The following is a 22,597-nucleotide window of genomic DNA, read 5'->3' on the forward strand; positions in this document are numbered from 1 at the left end:
TTAGTTTGTTAGGGCAGAATGAGATTAGAAAGACCGTGAAGAAAAGCAACTGAATTTGTCTGGAGTGATGGAATGTCCTTCCTATGAAAAGGGACAAATTCCTCCTACCCTGCAATGCAGATGTACTAAACGGTAAGAAGGTATTGCTAGCTAGTGGGTAGCTGTTGCTCTGAACCTTCTGTATCACTGAGATCAGCATTAGTCAAAATGCAACTATTTGGGGTCACTTCAATTCCCCATTGCTTTTCCCTTCATCCTGCATCATTGCACAAAACATTTAACTTTTGTTCAAAAATCTTACAAATGGCCTCCCGTATGGTAAGTCATACTAGAATAAAATGTGGTAATGTACAAACAACCAGCAAACCAGAAGGGCAATATATGGGTTACGATTCTGCTCTATTATCAAAGTGCAAGAACCCTTTGAATAAGAATGTAAGATTGGTAGGTGTCGATATCTATAAGACAAAGGACACAATTTAAAGAAACAAAGAACACAATTTAATAAAAGTTAGCTGTGACTAATCTCCTAATTTAGCCATCATTAACATTTGCTGGAATGGATTCACAGATTGTGGCGCAACAAACATTTTTCTTGCGATGGCATAAAAGATGTGTGCCAGCCAAAAACGCATCGTCTTGCATGTGATAAGCAGAATTACAAGCATCACAAAATGTGCACAGGGGATATGATATGCCAGAGATCCTTTTGGATATGTCATGTTCTAGCAGTGGTGGACTTGGGGTTCTCAAATTTCAGTGGTGCCCTGTGCGATGCCAGAGGTGGAGCAAGGAGGGGGCGGTCCGCCCCGGGTAGTGCACTGGGGGGGTGACACTCGGGGTGCCCCCCGCGATCGGCAGCTCCAGCCAGCGGTGAAAAAAGCCGCTGAAAGGGGTGTCACCCCCCTCGCTGGCCCACCCCTCTCCATCCCCCGGTTCCACAAGCCAGCCAGCGGCAAAAAAAAAGCCGCTGAAAGGGGTGTCACCCCCCTCGCTGGCCCACCCCTCTCCATCCCCCGGTTCCACAAGCCAGCCAGCGGCAAAAAAAAGCCGCTGAAAGGGGGCTTTCCTCCTTTCAGTGGCTTTTTTGCCGCTGAGCTCCCTGAGTGGACGTCATGAGCATGGAGCGACGCCCCACCCCCGGGGGTGCCGCTTGGCTTGCCTCCCCCGGCAGCCAACCGGCTCGCTACGCCCCTGTGCGGTGCTAAAATTGGGCGCGCGCCCCTCGCCTCTCGTGCTCTGTTCTACATCATTGTTGCGGCGCCCCCTGCAGTACCAGCACCCAGTGTGGGTGAACCGGTGGGACTACCCTAAAACCGCCTCTGCTTCTAGCTTAGTGCATGTTCTCAAATGCATTCATTAACAACTAGGACCTGGAATACAATTCTGTGGCATAGTCAGAGAGAACTGCTGCTCAGATCTCTTTGGAAAGGGAAATTTCAGGAGTCGGAAAGAGGAAGAAAGGTGAATTCCCCCCTGCTCCCCAGGGATTTCCCCCAGCTGTGCCATATAGTCTGCTGGCCCCAAATTTGAGCATTTCATAGCTATATGGGGCGGGTGCAGTTCTGGAGGATGAAAAAAGGGAAATGAATCCCTTTGCTTTGCTGTAGTTCTGAAACATCCATGTATAGAGTGGGTGGTTGTGGGGAGTTTTTAGATCTCATGGCCCACATTCCTTCCACCCAACTCACAATCTCTCTTCTCAAGGATAGTTAAGACAAGCTGTCAGGGGTCCCTGGGTCACACACCTGCAACCCTAATCACCCCTCTTTCTATGACCCTTTTCATAACTTGTCAGGGGCTCAGGTAGTACAATTCTTTAGACATTTCTCTTTCTCTCAACTACCATCATCACCATGTATGCTCTTAGGATCTTGTTGCCAAGGGGCTTTCTTCTCTGTCTCTGCTCTCTCACTCTCTATAATTTTTATTTTATTTTACAAAGATACTTCTGGGAGTTCTCCAAGGATGCAAAAAACTTTATTTTGGGGTGGTTCTTTTTTCACTTCCTGACAGGTACCCAAGTCTGCTACTAGATGAAACCATCAAGCAGAAGAACATGAGCATTCTTGATATCACAAGTTTTAACAGCAGTATATGATTCATTTGATTATACATGGATGTATAATCTTCTCAGTATCCAAGTGAAATGGCTTCCGATCAGTGTGCCTCACTGAACCCACCTGTATGAGTCTCGGTAACTCATTGTATCGTGTCCTGAATCTTCCTGGTCCTCCTCAGACACTTTGAAACAAACCTTCTTCATCCCATGCTCTACTTTGTCAATATCACTCTCTTCCGAGACCAAGGATGTGGTGGGCATCTCCTCCATGGAGGGAGGCTCACATAATCCTGCTGCCGTGGGTTCAGTAATGGTGGACAAAAGCCTGCAGATGTAGAATGTATCACGGTAAGAAGAAAAACAAGCCAAGGGCTCCAGGAGTCAGAAGTGTAATCTCTGCTATAGATACATGGGGACACCTGTGGGCTGAAGCTGTGTGAACCTCCTCATGCTTTTAAAACCTTCATCGGAGACTCTGCATCACCCCTGCTCTAAGGCATGCTAAAGCTAAGCCATGTAGGGCGTTGAGAGTTATAATTCGATTCTTTCTCCCCCTGCCCCTGACTGAGCACAAAGATTTCTAAAGGCAAGACGTTAACCAACTCACTTATTTATCTGAAAGACGTATTGTTTCATTTCTTTAACTGCTACATCTAGTTTGTTGAAGAGCTGAAGGTAGGAGTCCTGTATCTCCCGATCTTCTTGCTTCAACAGAAAGGTGAGACCTCTCTCCTCCTGAGTAGTTCCTCCATTCTCTTGGCCACAGCAACCATCATATTGTCCATGTGGGTTGAGCTCCCCATTTTCTGGCGCCAAGCATCTCCATGATGGTGCAGCCATGCTGGCTATGCAGTGCTGAGTATATGAGACTGGATTTAAGCTTCCTGTTAAAACATTAAAAAATGCTCGTTACAAAAAGCACTTGTCTTTAAAGCTTCTTTTAAGAAGCAATGTCAAATTCTTTTATATGTTATTTATTGAACTGTTTTCCAAAAGGGGGAAGATATAAGTGACAGATGGGAAGAAATAAGGAATTACAAAGAATTTCCCCGCCCCAGAAAATCCTTTGTAGTCATCGTAGAGAAATCCTTTAAAAATTTACCTGAAGGTTAGAACTATGCTTAGGAAATTTATTTACTTATCTGGAATTATCAGCAGGCCAATAGTTGTACTCAAGCTTGTCAGATTCTGTAAGTACTGGGGCAAGAACAGCAACCATGACCTAGTCCTAGACCTTTGGCCTTCCTTTCCCTGTTGCCAGTATCTCAGTTGCTTCTTGTATTATCATAAATTGCCTCAAAACAACATAATGTTTTAGCACAGACACCAGTGGAAGACCACTCTTGTTCAATTGCCTACTTACAGCTGCCAAGCCTTACAGCCATAACATATTTGCATGGGGATGGATCTCTTGTTAAGTCTTTCAGGTTTCTTTCCCAGTCAATAAACCATCCCTTCTATACAGAAAAGGGGGGGGGGGAGAGAGAATTTGCTTAAGGCTGCTTGGCTGTCATTTGCAGGATGATAGCTATGCTTCTCCCCACCCACCCTATTCCCACTATTACGCCGTGCCCTGTGACAGAGTCAGATGTTCTCATAAAAACCTCAAAGGGGACCAGGCATCTTAGTAGAAGCATTCTTCTTGAATTTGGTCTTGAACAACAACTGGGCGTTGTGCTCCAATGGGTACGCAAAGCTCTTAAGAGATAGTGAGCACCTTGTTCTGGATCTAGGCCGATAATAGATGGCTTCCGTCCGATGCGAATGCTGAAAGACCTAGCCACCAAGGTAGTGTTTTTGGGATACGACACTTCCATGAGGTTGATGTGGCAGTTGGTGGGGCAGAAATCCATGCTGCTCAGAGGGTGAAGTTCCGTTGTGGCTCGTTTGAAGGGTGGGCTCACCTTGGTTTTCAACTCATCTGCAAACTAGGGAAAGAAAGAAAAATGTTTCAATTGTACTAGCACACTAACCCACAAAACTACTTGCCCCGGGGTCTATGCACTTATAAATAAATCGAACTACCTACCACAGCTGCTCTTTTTTTTTTCTTCCCTTATTTCCATCAGCACCTCCACCCACAAAAGGGGAAAAAAATTATCTCGGTGGCCCTCTTTCCAATAATTCACAGAAAATGTATTTCCTTAATAACTACATAAATCTATGTATAGTATGCTTCAAGATGTTCACAGAATCCAGGAGAGACCAGAAATGATGTAGAAAATAGCCCATGATAGCAGGTGAATACTTACATCCCATAATGTAAACTGGGGCTCTGATCCAAAAGACTGTGCATGGAGCTGTGGGTTCTGGATATGTGCTACTCATTTTTTATTTTTTAAAAAACCAGAATCCCACTAATCAGCTATTTGATGAGGATGGTAGATAGGAGCCCCTTACTCCTGCTTCCTGTCTGATCTGCAGGCATCGTATCTTGGCTTTGTAAAATGAGCTGTGTGTATCCAGTCCGAACTGTCAGATTGGAAAGCCTGCTTCTCTATGAGGAAGGCTCTTAACTAGATATGGTGCAAGTATTTCACAATCAGACAGTGACATTAGTCTGCAATCTCAATAAAACCAGAAAGCCATCTAAAAGTTTAAAACACATAATATAATGCACACCTACACCTGGCCAACCTCCTTAAAAGGGGATTTGAAATCTAAAGGCATCACTATGCTCCAGTGTCATGATGTGGTTGTGCACAATGATCTCACCTCTTGATAGCTGGAAACCCTTCTGCTGATGCTCTCCAACTTTGTGTCACAAATCTGCCGGCACTCATATTGCGGCATGGTGACCACAGCATTGCTGAGGGACATAAGCCTTCTGCAGTTCCTCACAAAGAAGCTGTCATCTGTAGCAAAGGCCTCCAAAATCTGAAGCATTAGAAAACAATTACCTTGCTTGGTTGGAACACCAGGCCACAAACCTCTAAGCAGATGAAACATTGGAAATACAACGTCAGCCAGGACAGCACAATTCCAAAGGCAAAAATGACAACTGGGCAGGCAGACATGCTTCCTGGCGTATTTCAAGGGAACACTTTGGAAAGGCAAATTGTAACGCAAGTGGTGACTCAAATTTTGTTCTTTGTTTTTGTGGAACCCTCATTCCACAAAAAGTGAGAGGGAAATTCTGCTCTTTCTGTGGCAAGTAGACAGGTTTCTAAGAATGTTTTGGAAGAGGTGGGGGTTGACCAACCATAATGTAGTAATGAGGTGTTGGAGGACAGGTTTTTCTCTGGTGTGCCCCCCCCCCACTGTTAAAAAAAAAACTTTGCCAGCTGCAATCTGCAGCAAGTGAGTCTCAACATCTCTGCAGCCAGCTGACTTTTTTTTAAGTTTCTTTAGTTTTACAGTTACATCTTCTTTCCCAGAGCCGTCTCATCCATAGAAGCCGGTGGCACGGTGCGCCAGGGCGCTGGGCGCCCCAGGGGCGCCCCCGCGAGCCCGCCGGCATACCGGGCTCCTCCTCCCCAACCCGCCCCCGCCCCCACGGGCAGGCGGGCACTCGCGTGCCGGCGGGCGGGCTGTAAGCCGCCCGCCCTCGCCTCCCAGAGCCCCAGCTGGAGCGCTGGAGCGGCGCAGGGCTTTGCGCGACCTTCCAGCACTCCAGCTGGGGCTCTGGGAGGCGAGGGCGGCCGGCTCGCGCTCCCGCGCGCAGCCGGCCGCCCGCCCAATGCAGCGCGAGCTGCCCAGCAGCGCCGCGCCGTCCAGCTGCGCGCGGAGCGCGAGCTGCGCGGGAGCGCGAGCCGGCCGCCCTCGCCTCCCATCCCGGAAGCGCTGGAAGGGCGCGCAGAGCCCCGCGCCGCTCCAGCGCCACGCCCCTCACCCCCCGCTCGCCCACCCCCCTCCCAAGGGGCGGCAAGCGCGGGAGGGAGGCGGCGGAGAGGCGGCATGGCGGGGGCGCCGGAGGGATAGCCGCGCCAGGGCGGCAGATCCCCTTAAGACGGCTCTGTTGTTTCCCATACTATACACAATACAGTGGTACCTCTGGTTGCGAACAGGATCCGTTCCAGAGCCCCGTTTGCAACATGAGCAATACATAACATGAAGCGCCGAGTCTGTGCATGTGCACGGTGCGATTTGGCGCTTCTGCGCATGCACGACGCGCCGAACCCGGAAGTAACCCGTTCCAGTACTTCCGGATTTGGCGCATCGGTAACCCGTGCCAAACACAACCCACAGCTATCGTAACCCAAGGTATGACTGTAAATCTATTTGACTTCCCACCCAGCGTTTCATGACAGTTCTTTATACATATTATTTGGCTGCATATACACTAGTTCTTCACCCAATTTTCCACACTCTCTTACCTTTTATAATGTCAACTATTGGTCACAAAGCACCCTCTAACCTGGAAGTCATATTTAAGGTCCAATAAATATCCCCCTAGGTCCTCCCACTCACTCATTGTCCATTTGTCATCTCAGTTTCTTATTTCAGATGTCATACCGGCAACCTCGGCATATTCAATTAGTTTGCATATCCATTGTTCTTTCCCTGGGATTTCACTTAATTTCCAACATCTTGCATATACAGTCATACCTCAGGTTGCAAACGCTGCGGGTTACGTTTTTCGGGTTGTGCTCGTGCTGAACCTGGAAGTACCGGAACGGGTTACTTCTGGGTTTCAGCGCTCGCGCATGCGCAGACACACTAAATTGTGCTTTGCACATGTGCAGAAGCACTGAATTGCAACCCGCGGGTACGCAGAAGTGGCGCTGCGGGTTGCGAACGCTGCGGGTTGCAAACATGCCTCCCGCACGGATTACATTTGCAACCCGAGCATCCACTGTACTATCCTTGCTGCTGGTTGTTGTGTATAAGGATAGGTTGTGGGCTTTCTTAGGCAATTCATTCCCAATTACACCTAGAAGAAATGCTTTCGTTTTCTTAGGAAAGGTACGTTTAAAGATTTTCTTTAACTCATTGTACACCATCTCCCATTAGGTTGTCTGGCATCAACAGGGGGTCCTTTTTCATTGCAACTGGATTTTAATATACTTCAATATATTTTAACACATTTCTACATACATTTGTTACTCTACTGAGATTCAGGGACAGGGAAAAGTGGATGTCTGGTTGATGCATTAAAGAATAACACTGAATGGTATAAACCTTTGCTGTGAGGTTGAAGGACCCCTTGGGCTCAATGATCTTCTCCAGAACAAAACTCCTGATCCCAGCAGTGCTGACGTATTCATACACGACACCATGTTCCAGGTGAACATTGTCCACCGTTAGGCTAATAAAAGGAGTGTCTTCTCTGATGATTAACGGGGAGTCAAAAGTCTGAAGGGCCAATTCTGCAAACCAAAGTCCAGTCATTAGAAGAGCACAGAGATAGAGACAAGAGCACGAGCTGTAGCAATGAATTCTCAGGATCCCTGAAGCAGCACAAAAGCCGTATGCATAGGAGGAGTGAGAACATGCCAGAATTAAAATGTCTTCTTGGCATTTATGAACACTGCGATCTTACTGAGTTCATTAAAAACAAAAACAAAAACCGCTCTCCATCTCATGGGTGTATCCACATGGCACAAAGGAGGACTTGACCCTCAGGGTCCCTTCCAACTCTACAACAAATTACAGTCACAGGAAGAGGGTGGGTCATGAAACTACACATCTCAGGTGTCAAAGGCCACAGTAAAGGCGTGTGTATGTATATGAAGTACAACTCCCATAATCTATGACCTCATGAAACCTGGGATTGTTGGGAGGTAGATGTTTAAAACATTTGGCAGGGACTACAATGCTATCCCTGTTATATGAACACTTATTTGAGAGTGAGTACCACTTAACTCCATGGGGCTCATTTCTGAACAGGCACGATTAGGATTACTCCACTGTCAGTCATTCAGCCAAAGCACATGCCATCACACTGCGAGTCAGCCAAGAGCACACAATGCAAATATGAATATTCAAAAGCTTTTAAAAATGTGATTATCACTGATGAACTTTAAAAGCCCCCCTCGCTTCTGCTCAGTCAACAAAATCACCGTATTTTTCGGTCCATAAGACGCTCCGGACCATAAGACGCACCAATTTTTAAAGGGGGAAAACCAGGGAAAAATATTTTTTCCTGGTTTTCCTCCTCTAAAAGGCTGGGAGGGGGAGCGAAGGAGGCAGCAGCGGTGGAGGGACTGGGAGAGGAACATGCTACGGGCCTCCCCTGCCTCTCCCACCCTGCCGACACCAGCGAAAGTGGGGCAGAGAAAGGGGAAGCCCAGTAGCGATGCTGTAGGGCTTCCTGTCCTCCCACCCCACTTTCGCTGGTGTTGGGGAGGTTTAAAGATTTAAAGACAGCTGGGGAGAAGGGGTGAACGCTCAGCCCTTCTCCCCCGCTGCCTTTAAAAAAGCGGGGATGAGCCTCTGAAGGGGCACCATGCACCCCTTCAAAAAGGCTCATCCCCGTTTTTTTTAAGGGGAGAAGGGGTGAGCGTTCACCCCTCGTCCCCAGCTCCCTTCAAAGCAAGTGGGATGAGCACAGGGTGTGGGGTGGTGGAGAAAGCAGCTGCTTCCTCCACCACCCAGCACCCAGCGCTGCTCCAAAAAGCCTGCTTTCTGCATCCTGGGTGGTGGAGGAAGCAGCTGGGATCCCGGCTGCTTTCCCCACCACCCAGCGCCCCGCGTCGATCCAAACATCCTGCTTTTTGGATCGGCGTGGGGTGCTGGGTGGTGGAGGAAGCAGCTGGGATCCCGGCTGCTTTCTCCACCACCCAGCGCCCCGCGTCGATCCAAACATCCTGCTTTTTGGATCGGCGTGGGGTGTTGGGTGGTGGAGGAAGCAGCTGGGATCCCGGCTGCTTTCTCCACTACCCAGCGCCCCGCGTCGATCCAAAAAGCCTGATTTCGGGCGCTGGGTGGTGGAGGAAGCAGCTGGGATCCCGGCTGCTTTCCCCACCGCCCACCTCCCCGCGCCGATGCAGAAAGCCTGCTTTTTGGATCGGCGCGGGGTGCTGGGTGGTGGAGGAAGCAGCTGGGATCCCGGCTGCTTTCTCCACCACCCAGCGCCCTGCGTCGATCCAAAAAGCCTGATTTCGGGCGCTGGGTGGTGGAGGAAGCAGCTGGGATCCCGGCTGCTTTCCCCACCGCCCACCTCCCCGCGCCGATGCAGAAAGCCTGCTTTTTGGATCGGCGCGGGGTGCTGGGTGGTGGAGGAAGCAGCTGGGATCCCGGCTGCTTTCCCCACCGCCCAGCTCCCCGCGCCGATGCAGAAAGCCTGATTTCGGGCACTGGGTGGTGGAGGAAGCAGCTGGGATCCCGGCTGCTTTCCCCACCGCCCAGCTCCCCGCGCCGATGCAGCTCTCAGTGCCTGAAATCAGGGTGGGGGGAGGCCGCAGGGAGCGAAGCCTTCGCTCCATAAGACGCAGCAACATTTCCCCTTCCTTTTCAGGAGGGAAAAAGTGCGTCTTATGGAGCGAAAAATACGGTACTTGAAATTCTGGCAGTGATGCTTCTGCCAATTACAAGCCAATCAAACGCAATTTTAAAAGTCTTGAAATGTCTTGGGAGAAGGGGCGACACTGACAGGTAGTACCAGACAGAACTTGTGGGGCTGATTCTCAGACCTCTTAGGATCCTATTCAGCAAACACTCAGTCTCAATTTTAAAGCACGTTTTAATTTCATTCATTATTTTGCTGAAATATGGTGCTATGCAACATCCTATTAAGATATTAATTTTATTTATATTTGCATCCCACGCTTGCTTGAAGAAACTCAAGGTCTCAACGCTATACCCAATTTTATCTTCACAATAACCCAGTGGGGAAAGATAGGCTAAGTAAAGCATACTTCCTTTCAAAGAGAAGCTACATAGGCAAAATATCAAATGGGACTCAGATGTCTTAATACTCTCATCTCTTGCCATCTTGGTCAGTCCCCATGTTACAGCTTCAGCCAAATATAGCATTGTCAGTAAATAGAATCCCACAATCCCCTTTTCTCAATAACATTCTCATTAAGAATCCCACAGTTTAGCTAGAAGTCAGTCACATCCAATTTGGGGTAACAAGTTGAGAGAAAGACTGAGCTGGCATCCTACGTGGCACAAGGGATACAAGCAATTCAGTAAAATATAAAATAAAAGCATTGCCCAGTGTGATATATGTCAACCACAAGCCAAGGCACTATGTAATTATGTTGGGTTTGTGGCTTGACATTTCAGCTGCCAAGTCAATTTCCCTATAACACTGCATCCAGGGGCTCAGTGATTTTCTCTAGCGCACAGCTAAAGAGGTCAATAAAAACAGATGTACTGTTTTGGAGACAAAGTTTGTATACTGTATATGAAACCAGTGTGAGAGACCACAAAGCAGGAGGTGCAGGAATGAAGTTCTGCACACAGGCTTCTCCTTGCGGCATCCTGAGTGATCTACCAGATTCCTCCCCCACTGACTCACACTTGTATAGCACAAAGCAGGAAACTGACACGGTCCAGGGAAATGCCCAGTCTCCAATCCCTGTAATAGGCAAGGGTTGAATGGCAACCCTTGAAGACTGTCTGTTGAAGACAAGAAAAGAACCCCTGTTCCAAATTAAACATCCATAGTGATTCAGGTATAAATTATTGTCTCTGTCATCCTGCCTCAGCAGAAAGGCACATCCACCTCCCATTCTACTGATGTATCATACAAAAATATAAAACTGCATTATAATGAACCAGATCGTTAGTCTAACTAGCCCAGTACTTTAGATGGCAGGGGCTTTTCATGGTCTCATGAAAGTCTTTTATAGAACTACTATTTGAGATCATTTCTAAGAAGGGGGGGGGGCAGGAGGCCTTTTGCATCACCAAGGTATCCCTCCCCACCTCAACCCCATCAGAAGACAGCTACGAATCACTGCTTAGATCAGTGTTTTTCAACCTTTTTTGGGCAAAGGCACACTTGTTTCATGAAAAAAATCACGAGGCACACCACCATTAGAAAATGTTAAAAAATTTAACTCTGTGCCTATAATGACTATATATAAAGTAATTCTCTTGAATAGGAATCAAATAAACAAATTTTTCCCACGGCACACCAGGCAACATCTCGCGGCACACTAGTGTGCCACGGAACAGTGGTTGAAAAACACTGGCCTAGATCATTTCCCTCATTCGCAAGGAATGTCTTACCTTCGTCTTGCTGGCTGTCATTAAGGGGATCATTTTCCTCAATTGAGAGATCTCCTTTGCAAGATTCAGAATGACTTCCATTCAGGTATGAGCTGGAAGCTGACTGCCGAGCTCTGTCCTCTTCAGCGTCTTCATGCGTTCGGTACACCCATTGATAAAAACCCTTCCAAAGAAAGCAGGGATGTTAGAGAGACATTCTCCCAAGTTTTACTGCACATTGGCTTTTGGATGGATTTACCTGGTCTGCTCCAGATGTTCTGGACAAGCATAGCCAATAATGAGATGAGTATGGCCAATGACAGATGACCAATGGGGATGATGATGAGGCAGATGATCAGGCAGAGGAGGAGAATGATAAACAGGACCAGAAAATGTGAGAAAATCTCATTTAAAATATCTGAAATCCATATATTGCTCAATCTCGGGTGACTGAACGCCACTTGTCCCTCTAAGAAGTTGGACGCCGACCGCTCGGGGGTCGCATAACTAATTAGCATGCCAGAGTCTCGTTCATTATCGGAATTAACCAGACAAATCGCTCCACCAACTAAGAACGGCCATGCATATGAAATCCATATAGTTAGAGAGAACTATATTTCATATATGAAATCCATATAGTTAGAGAGAACATCTAAACAGAGCAACCACAACCACATCCAAAATAGAGCCAGAATTACTCAAGTTCAAACGCCCGGTGGAACAGGAACAGTCTTCACAGCTCTGTGAAAGGCTTGCAATATGGGGACCACATGAACCTCAAAGGGGAGGGAGTTCCACAACCTGGGTGGTACTGCTGATAAGGCCTGGTCCCACATGACTACTGACCATGCCTCATACTGAGGCAGGATGTGAAGCAAAGCCTCAGATGATGATCTTAATAACTGAGCAGATTCATATGGGAGAAGGCAGCCCTTAAGATACTCTGGGCCAAAACTGTGTAGGGATTCTAACATGGCCTCTCTGTTAGCTTAACAGGCAGACGTAGTAGTCACAGTTTATTAGCTCCAACAGTTTGCAGCAAAAAAGGAGGCCTGGACTAACAGGAAGGGTTAAATCCCCACTCCCAACATTCCACAGTCCAGATCCACCTCACCTTCCCTCTGCAGCTATTTAAATGCCCCTCCCTCCACCCATGGCTGCTATTCAAATAACAAGTCTGGCTCATTAAGTGCATAGAGGGGCTAAATGCATTGTCTAGTTTGATCCTGACGGTACCATGATATCCCTTTTTAATATAGCGGATAGAGAGAGAGAGAGCCTTGTGATGGAGGAGAATAGTTCTTTTCCTGACTCCTCCCTCTTCTGTGAGCTCCTTTTACTGTTATAAAGCAAAAGCCCCCACTCTATTTGTGTAAACATATTTGGGGTGGGGGGGATTTTTAAGTGGTTGTTAAAATACATTTTGGCAACCTGAAAATTATCTCTCTGTTCTTCAGTCCTTCTTCCAGCCACTTCTTGCACTGTGCAATCACAATGTGCAATACTCACCGCCGTGCTTCAAATGTAACAGATTAAGCATGTACTACTTTATATTTAAAACAGCTGCACACGTCCATTTCATTTCACTGTGGATGCAAGGTGGAACAGATGTGTGTAGATGCTTCCAGCATGATGCTGCACACTAATTTCGTTTAAAACAGCAGCAGCATTGAGAAGGTACTACTGAAGGCCGGGGTACATTTTCTTTCTTTCTAATGTAGTGTTTTAACCTGGTCGTCTTTACAGTAATTCTGTGGAACTTTGACTTTACAGATGAGGAACTGAAGCAGAGAACTAGAGTGGCCCTGCAAAGATGTGCCTGAGTAGGGATTGGGACCCGTCTTCCAGATCAGAGTCCACCAGAGTCCTTTATGGGGCAGTGCGACAAGTAAAGAGGCATTGCATTACCCCCCATCACTCTGAAGAATTTCCCCTCTACTCATCAGTTCCAGTCTTCTGTCCTCAGACTACTTTTTCTTCATTTTGTGGTCCTGATGAAAACTGCCTCCCTCCAATGCTGCTGTTTGCCCCTGAGGGAAACCTGATATGGGCCATAGCAGCTGTGGGGGGATGTATTTTCATTCTGACTGTAGCATGGAAAAATAGGGGTTAAACCCCCACCACACACAAGACAAATGCCCCACCCCATGCCACAGTCCCAATCTTGAACACTTCCCCCCATGGCTTCTCTTTAAATAACAAAAGTCAGCGGCATTAAGTACATACAGGTATTTCAGATCATCTATTTTGGTCCTCAATGAATAGCGATAGGCTTGAGAGGATTGTGCAGAAAAGCCCAAATATGACATATTGTTTTTGTTGGGGTTCCCCAATGTTTGGGAAACACTGGCCTATTGGATAAATTTAGTCTACCCATATTTAGAGCCACAGCGCAGTTTTGGTTTAAGAGGGATGGGAGTGGAGTCAATTACTAAGAAATATGAAGTGCACTGGATTTCGTGAGAAGAATGTTAGCATTCAAAACCAGCTCTGCTTTTAAAACTAGGATACAACAAAAGTCAAGAGAATTTATAAGGGGGAGTGTTCAGGTCTCAGAACCAAATCTAATTTAGTACTCAGGGTTGTCCCTGCTAATTAGACAGAAGCAGCTTTTTGCCATCTGAACAGGAATATTTGAGGCTAAGATAAATCTGCAAAGTTCTGCTTTGGTGTGAATTCTAAGCACCCTCCCTGGTTGACGAGGGGATGTACTGTAAGTTCAAAGCAGATTTATTAAGCAGAACAGTGGCACAGCAGCATGATACAGTGTTTTCTTACCCTCTAAAAACATTATAAGAAAATGACTGCCTCCCCAACCAGTGTTTCTCACACCCATGCACTCACCAGATATTCCTGCTGCCTGTTCCTGTATGCCGCAAAGTGCTCCAGAACCTCAGTGTAATTTTCATTCATCATGTTATTCCCACTCACTTTCAAGACACACTGCCCTGGGTGAAGCCCCACAGCACTTGCTTCTGATCCTTAAGAGAGGTGGAAAGGAGAGGAGTTTAGAAAGCACGGCTACACAGTAAGCAATAAAATAAACAAGATATTTCTGGCCAAGTGAGTGGTGGATATGACAGATTTTCTGAAGCAACCCTAGATGGGCCATTGGCTCTCCTTATGTTCTGCTAGTGTAAGCTGTATTATACTGAGTCAGACCTCTCCAGAGTTTCAGGCAAGGAACATTTCCACCCCTAACAAAATATGTCAGGGACTGGACCTGGGACTTCTCTTTTCTACCCCTGAGCTACAGGCCTTTCCCCCCAAAGGGAGGGAGAAAGGTTAGTTCTTTTACTAATGATCCTACAATCTGTTTAGAAGGCCAATCCTATACCCATTTATCTGAAACTCAACGGGACTTTATTCTGAGTGACCATGCATCAGATTGCACACTGAACTACTTTTTGTTTTATTTACACATCATAAGACCGGTGGGAGTGGCAAGCTAGAACCAAATCTAGACCTTCCAATGTCAGTGGCTTTTTTCTGGAATAAGAAGCCTGAAGTGGAGCAACGAAAAGGCCCTGTTCTCTTATCCAGACATAGCAAACCAGGCTTCCAGTATCTATACCAGGCATACTAATAAAGAGGCTGCATATTGCCTGCTAATAGTAGGGATCGATGCTGCAGAGATTGCAGCATAGTAGGGATTTACCTCTAGGTGCCTCTGTGCCTGACAAGGCCAGCTCCAGATCTGAAGAAGCCATCAGCTAGGTTGACATCAGTGACCTTCCACCCAGCCATGAGCTTACCCAGCAAATGGGGCTTGCATTCTGTGCCTTTTAAATATGGTTGCGTATACAAGCCCTGGTAGGATTTTGTTCCACCCAGGAGCTCCCAAGTAGAGCTGATCCCTGCCCCAAATGTGACTTGCAGTTGGTGCTGGATTTGGTGTTGAATGCAAGGTTCATTTTTCGGCAAGAATCTTTGAATTCAAGCCACAGCTGCACAGCTGACTCTTTCTTTGCAGAGCTGAACTAAATTAAACTAAAGCCAATGCCACAAATAAAGGAAAAAGTATCGGAAGCAAACCCACAGTTCACTCCCAGTTCTTCCTTTGAAGTGACTGACAGGTGGACAGCCCCACCTACCTGTCACATGGCCCATGGAGGGTGGGCCAGATGAAGCTCCAGCCCACCAATCAGGTCCAGTTCCCCACATCTGATGTGAACTGTTGAATTTAGCAAAATCCACTACATAGCATCTTGTTTTAATGTACCTTGTTGACATTTGTTAAAGGCAATTAGTGTTTTATAATTAAGACACAGTTCATCGTATATGTTACTCCTGTTATCCAGGATACAGCTCATCTACCTGTATACAGCTCTCCTATTCTGTGTCCAGAGCTCACTTCACACACCCCTTTCTCACCTCTCCCCACAGCATGAACATACGGTGGTGCTGCTCCCCGAATCTGGAAGCACAGCTTTTCACTGCAATCTGGGATTTTGATAATCCTGTTAAAAATAAAAGGGATGTGGATGACAACAGTCCTGCTTGCTTACATCACTGGTATTTTGTGCACATGTGGTCATACTTCATCACTTATTAAGTAATGTCTTGGGCTTGGATTCTAAGGGGAATTCTGTGACTATAGGCAAACAAACACAACTCAGCAGTCACGCGATAGGAAAAATAAAATAAAATCTCATAAGATCACATGAGAATGAAACGGCATCCAGGAGCTCTAAAAGCTCTTTCTCCCAGAAGCAGGGATGTCACGCTGGGGAGTTTTTCATGACTAGTAAATCCATGCTACCCTTAATTCAGTATCATTTGTATGCTAAAGTTATTAACTCTGACGCATGAGGCATACAATGAACATTAACTATAAAAAGAAAGGCATGATTTATGATTTTATAATACATGGTTTAATGTGTTCGTTTGCTCTCAAGACTGCACTAGAGTGTAGAATTGTAAAATGTTTACGTTGCCTTCATTATGATAGGCATATATACATATACAGAATATTAACTGCTCAGAATCAGCTTCCAAGAGCAACCAAGGCCACGCCTGGATTTTTCTGGCGACTTACTCTTTTGCCTTGATTGCCACAAGAAGCCGAAGAGGTCTCCGAGAGCAGAAAGACTGGTTCAATAAGGTCTCCACCTCTTGAAATGGGCGCAGGAACACCAGATCCTCATTCATGGAATAAATCTTCCGCCCAACCTGCAATCCAGCCATCTGAAATGACACGCATAAGTTATAAACCACTCCACGCTTATCATTCCATGCTTTATCATTTGAGTAGCATGTGGCAGGCGGTATGTGAGATAATGGATTTACAGCTGCGTTCTGGGCAGCCCAGGAGTTCCTTGGAAGCTTATCACGTTTTCCTACAGAATGTCAGGTGTTTCATTCTGGGTGTGTTCTAGATCACACAAGGTCAACTGCAGAAGAGTACTGTGTGTGTTTTAGGCCACACAAGGTTGGCTTTTTATTTACCTCTGGTCCCCCAGATGTTGCTGAGCCACAGTTCCCATCAACCCATAAAAATATGATTTTATTAAGCCAGGCGCTGCCTATAAATGTACACCAGAACCTTTTTTTTATGAATCAGGATTCCTGAATGTTCTTTCAAAGGGTGAGAGAAAACCTAAACAAATGTGAGTAATGATCTACAGTGGTTTCTGTATTTCCTCTGCTTTTGCTACTCTTTATAAGCGAGCACAGTTATCTGGATAATGAGATGCCGGCTTTGTGCAAGAGCTATCTATCGATTGGACAAGGGCCAAAATGCTTTTGGATACAGCTCAGCGAATTATCAGACATCTGCTTGTCAATTGTTCCTTCAAAGCATAGCAGTAAACATGCCTCCCAATGGAAGAATGCTTTTGTTGTCGCTCTATCTTGATATGTTGTGGTTGTATCAATCACAAATTAGTTCCAGAATTAAAACATGCAGAGATGAAGTATTGCAACAAATACCTTCAACACAGAATTATTCTACCATATGGAGTGAGAGTGGGGGAACCTTGTTCAGTCCACATGGCAAAGGGGTGTGGAGCCAGGGGCAGAAGTGGGTGGAGTAACAGGTGCAACTCTTGCCAAAGTTAGAGGTTTCTACCCACATGCACTTATATATTGATCTGGTCAATCAAGAGACAAGAGCACTTGAGGACTGAGGATTAGGATTAGGGAGGGTGGCCAAGACAGATGTGAGGGCCAGACAGATATGCCTGGCTCCCAGGTCTGAGGTTCCCCACCCTGGATGTAGATAGATTTCAAATAGAATTAAAGCAATCTATAGCAGAGGTCACCAACATGGTGCCCATGGACACACATTTGCCCACAGTGGCCATATCTGATGCCCACAGGGCCCCCTCCCCCATTTCCCATACTGAAATTAGACATTAAGCAAGCATTCTGTTGTGACCAATAGAATAAGTTGTGCTGCATGGATGTGGTGCCTACAACAATTTCTCGTTTTTGTGCGTGTGATCATGGTCCCAAAAATGGTTGGCAGCCCTTGATCCATGGACAAATGCAAAATAAGCATTTTGCAATTCAGAAATGCGCAGAATTAGATTGTATCATTTTCTTCCCATTGAAACCGGGACTATTTCAAGTCTTGAAATTTTGTGGGGGTAATGTCTCTTGAAATGAGAGAAACAGAATTAGACTAACAAGTTGACAGTCAGGACTTCAATGTCCTATATACTGTAGCTCCACAACTAGCAGACTGCTTCAGGCAAAATTTACAAAACAGGAAAAATTTCCCGATTTGCATCATATATCTGAATTTAGGTTTTCTTAATTGAGAGCTTTGATTTTAAAAAACTTGTTTTGGTATAGAATAACATCACAGCCAAGCTTGCGGAAGTGACGGATTAGTTTGGGTTAAAGGGATATATTAGCAGCAAGAGGCCAGTTCTTACATATCCCCTATTTTCCAAAGAAAGAATCGGGACACAACATTCCTGCATTGCAGGGGGGTGGATTAGATTACCCTTGGGGGTCCCTTCCAACTTTACGATTTCATGATTCTATGACATGAGCTGCAGGGTCCAGTTGTGAGTGAGAGATGCAGGAAATAAGGGAACATTGAGCCCTATGACTCTATGCCCATCACTATGTGTGGTGCATATGAACACAGATTTGCAAACATTTGCAAGTAGGCTACTGTTTTTAACAGCAAGCATCAGATATATACAACATGGCCTATGGAACGAGTAGAATAAAAGGCTCAGCTGTGAATTGCAGTCACTCACAGTCTTGAATTTCTATCTGGACCTCAGACAACCAGGGATAATAATACCTATGTTACTGGTTTGCTGTAAAAACTACTAAGTGCTACATAAATGCTGTTATCATATTCTCTGGCACCTGAAGAACTGCAAAACATGGCCCAGAACAGTTCCAATTCAGATCCATGTAAGAGAACTTCATTTACCCATCGTGTCTGCCTGTCCAGCACAATAAGCTAGCACATTAAGAAAAAGGATTGCTTCGGTTAAGCTCTTTGTGGGTTTCCAGATAACCATGAGGCCTGCCAAAGTCCCAGTTTTTAGATTAATCACTTGCATCTGCAGAACCTGCCTGTTGTTGCCTTTGGTTATGCAGATGGGAGCAGGCTAATGTTGCTAAGCAACGGCAGCACAGGGAGACAATACTGCACCTCTGGGCCTTCTCTCTCAAAACCTTTGGAATGCAGAATGGAGGCAGATGGGATGCTTAATGCACCCCCATAAAGGAGCTGCACACACAGGTGGATACCCAGACTTCATATGCTGCTGCAGTAGAAAGAAGAGGGTCCCCAGCAGATGAACCTGTCACCATGATGTCACTCAGCAATGGACCAGCACATATGGAATCATCCGTCTGCAGGTAGGTAATTAGCTGGGGGAATGTCTTGTGCAGGGTTAATTAAGGGGCGCAAAGGGGCCCGCTAACAGGACAGGGCTGATAAAAGGGTAGTGATACACTGATACATGCCAGGAACTGGTGGCAAAATCCACCTGCAGGGAGGTAAGACCTGCTCAATTCATTATGTGTCATAGCCAATGTGGACCTGCCACTGGTGCTGCAGATAATCCAACCCAACCAGCACCTCATTACTACTCCTTTCCAAAATTGCACACACCAGGAGTAAGGAAGAGTGCCCAGCACTCCCTCAGACAAACTGATATAGTGCACAGTGTGCTAGGCTACCTCACCTCAGGACAATTGCATTAAGGGGTTGTAGACACACAGTGGCTTTCACCAGTCAATGGCCAAATGTGGTGGTCTTATAGAGCTCAGCTGCACTGAGGGACCATCCTCACGGCCTTCCAGACATTATTTAGCTCTACCTTAGGTGGAGCAGCAAGTGCTGCCCACCACCGCCGCAAACTCAGACAATATTCCTAGTACTACTGATTAAGAATTAAGATTAAGATTGGTTTCAGATCGGTAGGTAGACCAAACATAATCTACACTACTGCTCACCTGTCTCTTCTTTCCAAAGGACTCAACTCAACATATGAGTTCCTCAAACCCAAAGAACTGAGGCAGGACCCTAACTGAATATTTGCTAGAAGGTACGGTATATCCCAGGCATAGGCAAACTCGGTCCTCCAAATGTTTTGGGATACAGAGCCAGTGTGGTGTAGTGGTTAAGAGCGGTGGACTCGTAATCTGGTGAACCGGGTTCGCTTCCCTGCTCCTCCACATGCAGCTGCTGGGTGACCTTGGGCTAGTCACACTTCTTTGATGTCTCTCAGCCCCACTCACCTCACAGAGTGTTTGTTGTGGGGGAGGAAGGGAAAGGAGAATGTTAGCCCCATTGAGACTCCTTAGGGTAGTGATAAAGTGGGATATCAAATCCAAACTCCTTCTTCTTCTACAACTCCCATCATCCCTAGCTAACAGGACCAGTGGTCAAGGAAGATGGGAGTTGTAGTCCCAAAACATCTGGAGTTTGCCTATGCCTGGTATATCCTATGGATTTATACATGCTTCCTCTCCTCCTCCTCTTTTTTGGCTGCATTTACCCATTAAGATTTACTTGTGTAGCCTGATCAATTCATATCCCTCACCATCTGCTGCCCTAGACAGCTGCCTCTCTTTGCCTAATGTTAGAGCCGGCCCTGAAGTAGGTGGTTGGCCAGACGAAACACCTCAACTTAAAGGAGTTTAGAAAAGCACAGAAACAGGAAGTTTGTGACAGAGGAGAAGTCATTCCATCAGATTAGAAGCTTTTAGTTGCCAATGGATCAAGAGGTCAAGGAATTTGGGGAAATGGGGTGCATACGGTACAAATATGTGAATTCTTCCAGATTCAGAAGGGAAAAGGGTACATGTTACCCAGAACTAACTTAATGAAGCTGAACATATAGTAAATCACAGTAGACTGTTAACAGTGGCCAGATGTTTTTTCAGGAAAATAATATTTGTATAAAAGCCGATTTGTTCCTAACAAATTCAGAACTGAAGATGAGAACAAAGAGTTGGCTGATATCAATCTGAGGGCCACTTCCAATGTCACATTTTTGCTCCATGAAGAAGTACATTTGGAATAACAACACAAAACAGAACGTCACGAGTGTAAAATCTGCATGGATTTCATTCAAAAAGTCTGTAAACGCTTTTTGCAGTCAACTTCTGAGATGTTTCCTGAAAAGCCCTTGTCATTGTGAAATAAGGTTTTACATATTCACTCTTCCATAGCTTAAAAATATTATGGAATAATCTTCCTTGCATGATTAGGAAGAATCAGAGTGACACAGCAAGCAGTAAAGAGATGCTTTGAATGTGTGTTTAATTTGTGTGCCAAGGGATTGCAGAAAAACTGCAGAATGTGGTACTAGGTAAAGAATGCCAGCTTTCGTTTAAAAACAATAAAATAATTTCTAGTTCTTGAGGCTGTAAAGACATGCTTGAAAATGTGCAGCAATGCCTGATGAACTTTCAAAAGCCAGAATAATACTGAATAAAATATCCACAGTCAAAACTGGGGTTCCAGTGCCTGCCATCCCCTTCGCCAACAAAACTAGAATTATGCAGAATAATGGGGAGGGGGAACCATTTCAGAGTAAGATAAGTGATAAGTGTTTCGGATTTGCACAGTTGGGATAATTTGCACAGGTCACAGAATTTCTTATGGCACAGCATACAGATTGCCTGGGTGCTGAGTTTTAGTTTAGGGCGCTGTGGGCCTAGGACTTGCTGATCAGAAGGTCGGCGGTTCGAATCCCTGCGATGGGGTGAGCTCCTGTTGCTCAGTCCCAGCTCCTGCCAACCTAGCAGTTTGAAAGCACATCAAAAGTGCAAGTAGTTAAATAGGTACCGCTCCGGCGGGAAGGTAAACGGAGTTTCTGTGCGCTGCTCGGGTTCGCCAGAAGCGGCTTTGTCATGCTGGCCACATGACCTGGAAGCTGTACGCTGGCTCCCTCGGCCAGTAAAGCGAGATGAGCGCTGCAACCCCAGAGTCGGACACGACTGGACCTAATGGTCAGGGGTCCCTTTACCTTTTACCCTATCTATAATTAGTCCACACACATGAAACCTTATCTCTGTTCCATCACGTTTATCATGATTAAAGTGAGAGTGGCTGACTCCCAATTTGGAGACCCCAGCTGGCCTGCCAAGCAAATTTTCCTGGCCCCTCAAGACTTTGGCCGCAGCGGCAAAAAACCCACAAAAATTGAAGCAGGCGTAGCACTTGAATTATTTGATGAGTGGAGAGGGGACCATAACCACCCTCCTCAGCTGATCTGGATGGTGCCTGCACATGCGCACCCTGTGCGTATTCCATGCATTTTGGTGTGAGAGAGCGTGGGATGCCTTTGGCCACACCCACTGCTGGCAGGTGACCCCTGGAGGGTTGGCCAGTGGTGAATGTGGCCCATGGACCAACGAAGGCTAGCCATTCCAGCATTAAAGGCGAATTACTCAATTGGCTCATAATGCTTTACTATTATATTCTAATGGATTACTGAATATTGCTGTATTTTGTTTATGTTGTTTATTTTAAAGTTATGCTTTTACCTTGACTTTTTTGGTATTGGATCAGATTGTTATCAGGTGTGTGATCTTTGCTGTCTGTTTTGTTGTGTCTTCAGCCCGTAAACCAGGCATAGGCAAACTCGGCCCTACGGATGTTTTGGGACTACAACTCCCATGATCCCTAGCTAACAGGACCAGTGGTCAGGGATGATGGGAATTGTAGTCCCAAAACATCTGGAGGGCCGAGTTTGCCTATGCCTGCTGTAAACCTTCATCGTGTATAGTAATATAGGAAGGTGGTATACAAATTGAAAGTGAAATGAAATGAAATCTAAAAGCTCAGCAATAGGAATGTGGGCACTACCACATTCAGACTATTGGTTCATCTAGCTCAGTACTGACTATAAAGACTGGGGGGGGGGAGCGAGCCAAAAATGTATTTCTATTGGGCACCCTGTTCTCCTCACCCCTCCCCTCCCTGGAGAGCATCAGGCCACCAGAGGG

The 22,597-nt window shown here is 46.1% G+C and overlaps 1 protein-coding gene across 1 annotated transcript in view; it reads right to left on the minus strand.

The window, feature by feature from the left end:
• PREX1 (phosphatidylinositol-3,4,5-trisphosphate dependent Rac exchange factor 1) overlaps positions 1-22,597 on the minus strand; it is a 227,142-nt gene that overhangs the window by 22,732 nt on the left and 181,813 nt on the right. The window contains exons 18-26 of the mRNA XM_033153506.1: positions 16,203-16,351; positions 15,539-15,624; positions 14,009-14,145; positions 11,186-11,348; positions 7,184-7,371; positions 4,778-4,939; positions 3,780-3,990; positions 2,670-2,946; positions 2,184-2,387 (exon numbers count right to left, since the gene is read on the minus strand). Coding sequence (XP_033009397.1) covers positions 2,184-2,387; positions 2,670-2,946; positions 3,780-3,990; positions 4,778-4,939; positions 7,184-7,371; positions 11,186-11,348; positions 14,009-14,145; positions 15,539-15,624; positions 16,203-16,351 — 1,577 coding nt within the window. The remainder of the gene's footprint in view (positions 1-2,183; positions 2,388-2,669; positions 2,947-3,779; positions 3,991-4,777; positions 4,940-7,183; positions 7,372-11,185; positions 11,349-14,008; positions 14,146-15,538; positions 15,625-16,202; positions 16,352-22,597) is intronic.

This window comes from Lacerta agilis, chromosome 6 (assembly GCF_009819535.1).
Source record: "Lacerta agilis isolate rLacAgi1 chromosome 6, rLacAgi1.pri, whole genome shotgun sequence".
Classification (NCBI taxonomy): domain Eukaryota; kingdom Metazoa; phylum Chordata; class Lepidosauria; order Squamata; family Lacertidae; genus Lacerta; species Lacerta agilis.